The 10,495-nt window shown below is 54.4% G+C and overlaps 1 protein-coding gene across 2 annotated transcripts in view; it reads right to left on the reverse strand.

Moving 5' to 3' along the window:
* Positions 1-10,131, reverse strand: part of FAIM2 (Fas apoptotic inhibitory molecule 2) — a 30,580-nt gene extending 20,449 nt beyond the window's left edge. The window contains exons 1-5 of one of the 2 annotated variants that reach the window (XM_007072992.3): positions 10,025-10,131; positions 6,257-6,452; positions 3,476-3,576; positions 2,975-3,039; positions 2,495-2,548 (exon numbers count right to left, since the gene is read on the reverse strand). In XM_007072992.3, the coding sequence (XP_007073054.1) occupies positions 2,495-2,548; positions 2,975-3,039; positions 3,476-3,576; positions 6,257-6,452; positions 10,025-10,039 (431 nt within the window). In that variant the 5' untranslated portion in view covers positions 10,040-10,131. Of the gene's footprint in view, positions 1-2,494; positions 2,549-2,974; positions 3,040-3,475; positions 3,577-5,254; positions 5,359-6,256; positions 6,453-10,024 lie in introns of those variants that run through there. The other variant, XM_007072993.3, reaches the window with a different exon arrangement.
* Positions 10,132-10,495: the final 364 nt, after the last annotated feature.

The following is a 10,495-nucleotide window of genomic DNA, read 5'->3' on the forward strand; positions in this document are numbered from 1 at the left end:
GCTGGCAGGCTGCCATCCCAGGGGGCAGAGAATGAATCACAGACTTGAAGGAGAGACTCACTTGCATGTCAGAGCCTGGGCCCCAGGCCTGGGCTGGAGCCCTGGTCTGTTTACAGAGTGTCAGAACAGGGGAGGGAGGCTCAGGTGGAAGCTGGTCTAAACCCAGTGTCCTCCCGCAACGTATCCCATTCTAGGGCCGATCCTGGACCAGCAGGGGAAGCAGCAGAACATGTAGGGGAAGTGCACAAGACTGTGCTGCTTAGCAAGTGATAACTTCTCTCTGAGCCTCATTTCCTCATCCGTAAAATGGGGATAATCATAGTGTCTGCCTGGTAGGGTTGTTTATAAGGATCAAATGACAAATACCTGTAAAGCACTCAGCACCGTGTCTCACACATAGAAAAAGAGTGGTTTCGTTCTTATTGCTGTTAAGGGCTTGGTACGTTGAAGGAGATGAGACCCACTCGGTCTCAGACCCAGAAGCAAATTCAGGGGGCAAAGTGGATAGAGTTGAGGGATGGGGAGGGGACCGGGCAGGACAGAGCCACAGGGTGGCTTTCTGTTGAAAAAAGCAGCATCTTGGTGCTGGGATTCCCAAGCACCTCTAAGGCTCTGTGATGCCCCTTAAAAGCACAGGGTCCAGGCCCACTCCTGATTTCTCTCCTCCTCCCCCACCCCCACCCCTGAGCCAGGGAGAGCATCTCTGCTTTCTGTCTGGAGATGTTGAGGAGGAGCGTTGTTAAACCTCACCATTCACAGGCCAGAGTCTCATGCCTGCCCTCAGTGGGGTGGACTCTGCCCTACTTCTGAGCCTGCTCATTCCGGGGCTGTCTCCCTGTCGCCATCTGCTCAGGACCTGGAGTCTTGCAGACCCTCCCACAGAAGTCCTGGTGAGGGGCCTGGGGACTCCATTCCAGAGTCCTCAGGGCACCTGAGTCTGCCAGGGGGTGCTGACGTACTGGGAGCCATGCCAACCTGCCATGTGTGTTGGCCGGGGTGGCCGTCCCTGGGGCCTCATTAGCTTTATCATACAGTGCCTCCAGTTCCCCAAGATGCATGCCTCCTTGCCTGGTCTGCAGACGGGTCCTCTGTTCTATGCCCTAAGAAAGGCTCTAGGCGTGAATGTCTCCTCCCCTGGGACTCCCAACTTGACGGAGCCTCCCCTCCACTCCTCTGCTCCTCCGAGGAGCCACCGAGGCCAGGATGGGCCTCCTTCCTGTCAGCCTATGGTTGGCTTGTATTAATTCAAGGCCCACCCGGACTGTTCTGGGCTCGGGATGGTTCAGGAGGCTTTGGGCTGAGCCCACATCTCCACCATACCTCTACCCAGGAGCGGGCCTGGGACAGCTGGAGTGCGCAAGCTCCTTGCCGGGCATTCAGAGCTCCCACCCCGGAAGGTCCCCCTGCTCTCTGGGATGTGCCTTACATGTGCAGACTCCCTTACATGGAGCCTTCCAGCCCCCTGCCGGTCTTGTCCCGTATTTACTACATGTACCACGTGCAGCCCCACTCCCGTGCTTTTGCTTGAGCCACTTCAGTCTGCATCTGTTGAGGTGCACCCTCTCAAGTGGACTGAGGTCTTGGATGTCTCAGGCTCAGCCCTCCTGCTCCCCTCCTCTGAGTGCTGCTCTCTCCCGTGCTGCTTTGTGCCACTCACTACCTTTCCCTACAGAGGTCTCCTCCCCAGTAGCCCCAGTGCCCAGTACAGCGTTGGAGGAGAGAGCGGTTAGAGCGGTATTGCTCTGAGCCCAGGGTAGTTCTGGCCTGGAATTACCCCCAAATGACCCCTAATTGCTCGGATAAGAGGGTCAAGGATCACCTACGCCACCCAACTTCTTCTCTTAAGTTACCTGCCATGTTCTTTAAAGAATAGAGGGCAAGCAGGAGCCAAGTGCCTTGAGAAGAAGGGAGCCTGCCAAGTGGAGTGATTAAGAGCACAAGCCTCAACCTGAATCCTGGATTTGAATCCCAGCTCCGCCACAGACTAGCTGTGTGACCTTGGGCAAATTACTCAACCTCTCTGAGCCTTAGTTTTCTGAGATAATCATACCCAGTAGACTCGAGGATCGAATGCAATACTGTATATCCAGAGCACAGAACAAGGCCCAGCCCTTATTAGGCATTCTGTAAGTGGTAGTTACTATGATTAATAATTTATAGGCATTAATAACAACAATGTTAATAAGAGTAGCAACATTATCATTAGTGTGGGCCAAGGTGTTCCAGCCCCCCCCCCTTCCCCTCAGGGCCAAGGTCTGGGTCTCTCCAGCCAGGGCCCCAGCCCACCTCCCCTCTTTGTGCAAGCACCAGAACCTATGTCTGTCTTCTTCCCTCCCCCTCAGATCCAAAGGGCCTGTCTGGTCATGCTCTTGTGAGGACAGTCTTCCTTTGGGGTGGAGGGAGCCATGGGCTTGGATTCTGTCCGTGGAAACTTCCCACCCTGTGCCACTGAGGGTTCTCTGGGAAGGGGCCTGGAGGCCTGGGGTATACTCACTAGGATGCCCAGTACCATCCTGGGTTGGCCTGGACATAGTCCTTAACAGGGTCACTGCAGAGAAAGGAGGGGGAGAGAATCAGAATCTCCCCTATGTCTCCATTTCCATGTCTGCACCTGCCCCACCACGGTTCCCAGGACTTGCGAAGAAGAAAGGAAGAAGGGATCCTGGTGGCATAGGGAGCCCCAGCCACAGTCCCCGGCTGGGACATGGAGGTACCCGGCTGTGGGGCTGGAAGATCTGAGAGGAATGACCACTTCGCAGGCACCAGCAGGCCCAGAAGGTACCGGGTCCACCCCTGATGGATAGAGGACTCCTCCGTGGGCACTCCCTAAGATTCCTCCCCAGTATGACGGCCTCCACTGCCCCACACAAATCTTTTCAGGCAAACATTCCAAGAGCAGTCTGATTCAGGGACCCCCGCCCCAGGCCTTGCCATGGCTGCCCCTAGAAGGTGCTGGTTCACACAACCAACTCACCAGAAGGTAAAGAGAGCCACGACACCCAACGTCACCAGCAGCTGGATCAGTAGGATTGTATAGACCTAGGTTTGGGAGGGAGTTCCGGTCAGCTTGGGGAGCCCCCACTGGAGGCTAGGGAGGCTCAGGCCCCCAGTGAGGCTCAGCGAGTACCCCAGCTTCCCAGTGACTTTACTCTCCAGACCTACATCCTATACCCTCCCCTTTCTTTCACTAGAATGGACCCAGGACAAGGTGAAAGACAAGCAACTTTGCTCCAGAGCCCACCCCCACAGGACAAGGGGCCCCATGTATCTGGAGACAGGTTGAGACAATGAGTTTGGGTATAGCAGGGGGCAGTGGGGTGAAGCACTTCCCAGCAGGTGCTATCAGCTGGGGTCACTAGAGAAGGGCACACAGGGATGGCCTCTGTAGACAGAGGGCTGGGCCAGGGCCTTCTCAAGGGACACCCTGTCCTCCCCCCAGTCCCCCAGTCCTGGAGAGTTGGGAGGAGGTGGTTACCTTTCTGATGAAGACTCGGCGAACTTTCTGGTCGTCCCAACTGAAGGTGGTGAAGAGCTCATGGTCTCCGGCGGGGAATCCGTTCTCATAGCTGGAGCTGCCTGTATGGACATGGGGAGGGCCATGAGGGCTCCCATGTATATAAATGCTGCCCCCAATGGCCACCTGTTCAGAGCTGACTTTTGTCAAACTGGCTCTCTGGACTGGGGAAGCTTTTTTCTCTAGTTCCGTTCTCAAACCTCCCACCCACCCCATCCCACCCTCAGATCTTTTTCCCCAGCTGCTTCTCCTGAGTCCTGAGAATACACTGTCATTTCCCTACCCCTTCCTTGCATGCTGACTGGGGCTCCCTGGGGGCCAATCCCTGCCATACAAATGTGACCCTTTTCTCTTGTGTCCCCCACTCTCCTCCCTAAACACGCTGGCTCCCTTTAGTGGCTAAGAATCAGAGAGAGACAGCCACTCTCCCAAGGCCACCTAGCACATCTCAGGGTCTAAGGTCCTACCCCTGCCTGCTCTGAGGCCCTTGGGGTGAGAACCAGGGACTAGTTGGATGGGAGAACCTTCTGGTGCTCCAGCTGGGAAGCAGGGCAGGGGGAAGACTGGAGGGGGAAGTAAAGCCGGGACAAGGGCAAGGAGTGGGGTATGGCTGGGGACGAAGTTTGGGGGCCTGGTCCCAGAACTGAGAAACCAGATATCAGGCCTGTGAAAGAGCATAGGATCCACAGTCAAACAGACCCACATGTGGCTCCCTCTTCTCAGACTGACTATCAGCCATCTTGGAGTGTCTTCTGTGATATGGGTCTGTGACACTCACCTCCTGGGGACAAAACTAGATGAAAGCAAAAGCCGATGGCTCTGTGCCTGGTGGGGACTATGCTGCCGTCTCCTTTGCACCCCTCATCTGGGCCATTCCTGAGGCCTCTGCTCTGTTCTCTTCCACTGTCCTTTTAATTCTTGCCATTTCTCCACGATCTTACCCTCCCTCCACAGCAAAAGCATCAGTCTTGGTCTTTCAAAGCTGACCCTGCATCAAGCTCTTTGATGGCTCCCCACTGCCTTTTACTCAAGTTCAAGTTCTTTAACAAAGCTTCCACAGCCTCCCCCGAGCTCTCAGCCCCAATGCACACTGTTCCCTCCTACTTTTCTCCAGCCTGACTATATTTTTTCGGCCACGTGCTTTCTTGCCTCTGCACATTGTATTCTTTCAGCCTGAACACTCATTTCCCCGCCTCGTCACCAGGCTAACTCATTGAGTCTTCAGGACTCAATGTGGATACCCCTTTGTCCAGGAAGTCTTCCCTGACTGCCACACGGATTAGGTAAGCTGCCTAGGCCTCTATCACTGCATCTCTTTCATTGTGTGGTAGTGTCTGTTTACTTGTCTATATAGTCAGGCCTGTGGGGGCAACAAGTCTTGCAAATCCATGAATCGCTAGAAATTTAGCATCACTGGTCACAGTGCTTGACACACACTTAGAAATGTTTGTCGCATGTTGACTAAAATGAGCTTCCTTCCTGCCCTGACAGTTCCCTGGAAAACACTATTTAAGGCAGCTAGCCCTGGCAACCTGGATATGGAAAATGAAGAAGGGGGAGAGAGGGGAACCCACTGCAAACCTGAGGCCTGGAGGCCCTCACCCTTTTGTCTTCCACTTTCATGTGCGGTCTACATCTCCTGCCAAAACCCAAATGGCCAGACCACTGAGCAGGCGATGAGGACAGAGAAAGTCCTGTGGGTGTCTGGGGCAGTGAGAAGGGCTCACACAAACACCAGACCTTCATTGGCTCTCCAGTAGCTCATGGTGTGGTAGGTCTGCTTGGCTCTGGGCCGAGAGGGTTTGTGATAAGGGGTGTGGACCATGGTGGCCACTCCCGGTGAGTAGAAGCTCTGTCTGAGGCATTGTTCCTGGGATTCCTTCTAGAATTCTGCTGGGGAGGGTGAGAGTATATAAGATGGGGGGGGGGGTTTGAGGGGCTGCTTAGGGAGGCTGCCGGGGCTGAGGAAGATTTGAGAAGGGGCCCTTCCTTAGCACGTGGGGAGCTGTATGTTCCCAGCCCCAAGGCAAAGCTCCCACAAGCTGCTCAATCTAACAGAGGGGCTCCCACGGGCTGTGATTTTTGGTCTACAGGGAGCTGGCATTCGCCTGGGTAAGCGTGCCTATGAATTATGCCTGGCCATGAGGGGCACTAAGGCTGGCATCCATATACCTTCCCCATGTTATGTCCTCCTGTCCCCAACAAAGGCCTGGAGAAGGGAAGAGAGGTAAGGAAAGTGAGGGTGAAGTGATCCTCAGACCCCTGGCCCCCAACATCCCTGGGGCCTTCAGGGGGAAGTTTTGAATCAGCCTGTATGTAAACACGACACCTCCACTCACAGGGAGCCAGCCACAGCTTAATGCTGCCCTTTCCTGCGTCTACTCTGACCTCTCTCCACCCTTTTAATGTACCCCTTTGAGGAAAGCCTTTCTAGAATAGCCCCTGATCCACCCCCTCCCCCTATTTACTCTCTGTATTTGCCCTAGCTTGGTGACTTGAAAAGAATCCCCTCTTCCCCATCCAAGAGTACTATGACAGAAAATATCGTGTCTCTCCCTTTTCATGGAGTCCTCCTTGACCTACCCTTGGAATAGCCCTCCAAATCCCAAGCCTTTGACAACAGAGCCTCATATAACAACCATACAATGCATCTATTTATGGGCAACTTCCTCCTACCCAAGTTTTTCCTCTGGGCCTACCACTCCCCATGATGTTCCAGCCTCCAGGAGCTGAGAGACTTACTAGGATCCACATAGGCCCAGCTGGGATGGAGAGGCACAGCCGACGGGGCTGGGGGGAAGGCCCCTGCCTTCAACCCCTCTCCAGAGGTGGCCTCCTCATAGGAGGGCGGGGCCGAGGGCACTGCTGGAGTCTCCTTCTTCTCACCATTGGCCTGCTGCTGCCCCTCTGTCCCGGGGGCCTTGTTAGCCACGGAGATCTGTGGAATAGAGGCGAAGAGAGACAGTCACCAGAGAAAGGGTGCCTTCCAAGTCCTCCCCACCAGCCCCCAATATCTGGAACTTCCATGGGTACTTTCTCACCTGCACTAGGAAGGGTGGGGGTGCAGACAATAATTTCCCTATTTGACACGGGATATGGAATATTATTCAGCCTTAAGAAAGAAGGAGATCCTTCCATTTGCAACAAGGCTCAGGGAAATAAGCCAGACACAGAAAGACAAAAACTGCGTGATACCAGTTATATTGGGAATCGAAAATAGCCAAACTCATAGAAGCACAGAGTAGAATGGTGGTTGCCAGGGGTTGGGGGGTGGGGGAAATGGGAAGGTGTTGGTCAAAGGGCACAAAGTTTCCATTGTGCTAGATGAATAAGTTCTGGAGATCTAACGTACAGCATGGTGATTATAGTTAACAATACTGTATTGTATACTCGAAATCTGCTGAGAGGGTGGATCTTAAGTGTTCTCATCACACACAAAGAAAGGTAACTATGTGAAGTGATGTTAACTGACTTGATTGTGATCATTTCACAATATACATGTATATCAAAACATTCAGGTCCGTGTACCTTAAATATATACAATTACCATTTGTCAATTATACCCCAATAAAGATGGTGGCGGAGGAAGACTCTCCCCCCTCCCCCCCTTTTTTTTATAGATGGGAGAACTGAGCTCCAGGAGGGTCAGGGCTGGCCAGAGGCACACACTGAAGCTGGAATAAAAACTGAGGAAGGAGAGGGGAAAAAAACTGAGTGACTCGGTCGGTTAAGCGTCCGGCTCGTGATTTTGGCTCACGTCATGATCTCACAAATTGTGACATCAAGCTCTGTGTTGGGCTCAGGTGCCGAGCCTGCTTGGGATTCTCCCTCTCCCTCTCTCTCTTTCTCTCTCTCTCTCTGCCTTCCTGCATGCACATGCATGCCCTCTCTCTCTCAAAATAAATAAACTTTAAAAAAAAGTTTAAAAAATAACTGAGGAAGGAGAAATTCTTAGGAGAGGCCACCATGGGGCTGTCCCTGGGGCAGAGAAGGGGTGTGTATAGTTCCACTGTCTCCCCGGGGTTCAGGGAAGGGCCTGGCACAGAGTAGGCCCTCAAGAATATTATTGAATGAAAGATTCTTTCATTTAATCTCCCTGCTACCTTGGTGGTTATATTTTGACCCCTGTTTTTTTTTTTTTTTAATGTTTATTTATTTTTGAAAGAGAGAGAGAGAGAGCAGGGGTGGAGCAGAGAGAGAGGGGGGAGGAGAGAGGATCTGAAGTGGGCTCTGTGCTGACAGCAGAGAACCCAATGAGGGACTTGAACTCACAAACCATGAAATCATGACCTAAGTTGAAGTTGGATGCCCAACCGACTGAGCCACCCAGGCACCCCTGATCCCTCTTTTAAAATGAGGGAACTGAGGCTCAGAGAGGAAGGATGACTTGTCCAAGGTCACAGAGCCACACATAACCCATTGGACTGAAGAGCCCAGGCCCCATCCACTGGGACTGGCCTCCTTCTGTTGGGCTGGAGATGACACTAGGAAGGTGGGGATGGGCGAGCAGGGAAACAGAGAGGGGTGAGGGGAGATATGAGGAAGAAAGGGGACCATAGAGTGGGGAAAGGGCAAGAGGTCCCTGGTGAAGGGTCCTGTTTTGGCCTCATCCTGTTGTGAACCTCAGCCTCTCTCCCAAACCAGAACAGAATCGCAGACCTTCACTGTTGGAAGGGATCTCAGAAGGTATCTAGCTCAGCCCTTTCCTTCATTTGACAGATGAGGAAACTGAGGCCCAGAGGGAATTGTGCCATGGCAGGTTGAAAACTCAAGCCCATTTACACTCAGCTCTGCCCCAGGCCCCAGAGGGTCCACTTAAGCTTTAGGGGAGAGGATGTGAGCTGGAAGGGCCTGAGTGCTGCCACCAGGGAAGGGAAGACTGTGGGGGAGGGGGTGTATGAAAACTGACCGGGCAACAAAAAGACTAAGCCTCAGAAAATGAATGGGATTTAGTTCTGGCTTCAGAAAGAATGTGTTAAACCCGAAGGGCCGCAGAGGAAGGCCGCTGAGTTCATTCTTTGCAGGTTGCGTCCAGCTGAGGCAGCCCAGAGGGAAGCGAGCACCAGAACATCTCTGTCTCCACTCAGCCCTAAGGACCGGTGAACTGGAAAGTTCTTTTCCATCCTCAGAAAGCCTGTGAGCCAGCTGGGGGTGAGAGGCAGAGGAGGCAGGGGCAATGTGCTACATTCATTGAGGACAGGAGGCGATGTCAGCAAAGTGACTGGGGTGGGGGTGGGGGGGTGGAATCAGCAGTAGGTGTGGGGAGGGGGCTTTTCATTTTCACCACAGTGAACACCCCCCAGGCCTCCTTAGGGAAGGGCCTTGAGGAGCCTAGGCCTGTGAGAATGGGGCCCTGGTTCACCTGCTGCCCTCCCACTCCCCAACCTCCTTCCTCATCCAGACCAGAAGGCTCACATCCAGGAAAACCCATTTCAGCCCACCAGAACCAAGGTCCTTTGAAACCAGACCCAGGAAAAGAATTATCACCTCTGACTTCAGCCCTGTCACGAATGGGCCCTCCTCCCAACCCCCACCCTGCCGATCAGCCCCAGAGCCTCCTGGGCCCTGCCCCCCCATACACACACACACACACACACACACACACACACCCTCATTCCCAAGTGAGGTCTGCCCAATGGCAGGAGGTGGTATCACCAGTGACATCATTTTGAGGTCTCAGGAGCTTAAAAACAGAGAGGAGGGTCTGAGAGCCCAGGGAAGGATGCCATTGGCTCTGAGGCTCATCTTGGAGAAAGGAAGGGGGAATGTAGGGGAGGCTCCTCTTCTGTTTTCTCTGCCCAATCCTTGGCACCCCCAAAACAGAGGGCCAGAGGACCCTCCCCCTTTGCCCCAGGCCCTGATTGTTGTATAATTCCACAGGCTGTTGATGTTATGTAACCACATTAGGCCAGCCAAGTCTCTGCCCCAGCCCTTCCCCTCCATTTCAGGCCTAAAACTAGAAAAAAAGAGACGACGTTTTATCTGGTTCCATCTAGTCCCATGTCGAGCCACAACAAAAACAAAAATTAAAGCATCCTGATGCAGGGTTGCCATAGTAATCCCCTCCCCCACAAAAGCATGTGTCCAGATGTGGAATGAGTTGGCTGGGGGGTGGGGGGTGGGGGTTTCTGTGGAGGTGGGAAAGATGAGCATAATGTGGTTGGGGCAGGATAGGCACCACTCCTTGGGGCTCACCCAGGTGCCCCCCTCTAGTCCCCCCACCACACCCTGGACACCCAGGTTGATTCCTTAAGGGAAACTGGGTACCTGTGAAGGGTCCTGAGATGCCAAAGCCCCTGGGGTGAGAGGGCCTGTTGGGCAGGAAGAGGCCCCGACCTATCACTTGAAATGCGCCTTTTGGTCCTCTGACTGCAACAAGGACCACAGAGGACCTTCGCACAAGCGCCGGGGAAGGATGCTTATAGTGGTCCAGAGAGTTTGCTCGGGATGACGGGGAGCGGGGAGCTGAAGGATGAAGGATGATGGTGCAGGTGGGGGAGATGCCGGTACCTTTCCTTGTGTCATGGTGCCGTCTCTCCGGGAAGGGGTCCCTGAGGCAGGGGCGGCCGCTTGGGTCACCGCAGCCTGCCTGCGTCTCTTCCTTCCTCCGCGTGGGTTCTAGCAACATCCACTGCAGCCGGGCCAGGCGGACCGGAATGTACCATTCAGGCGCAGGAGGAGGAGGGGGCCCGGGGGCGGGCCGGGAGGCTGCTGCGGAGGCCGCTGCGGATTTACAAGCCCGTGGGGAGGAGGAGGCGCGCCGCCCCCTCCCCCGTCCCCTCCACCCTGAACCCTCATCCCGGGACTAGGGAGCGCGTGCTGCAGAGCCACCCAAGTGGATGGGTCCGCAGGGCGGGAGGAGGCGCGGGGACTCCGTGACATCCGACCAGCTGATGCTGCCTGCCTGTAACTGGAGCTGGGTGTCAGGGCCCTATCTCTCCACCATCTCTGCCGCTGACAGGTTCTGTTCAAGCCTCAGCC

This window comes from Panthera tigris, chromosome B4, assembly GCF_018350195.1.
Source record: "Panthera tigris isolate Pti1 chromosome B4, P.tigris_Pti1_mat1.1, whole genome shotgun sequence".
Lineage (NCBI taxonomy): Eukaryota > Metazoa > Chordata > Mammalia > Carnivora > Felidae > Panthera > Panthera tigris.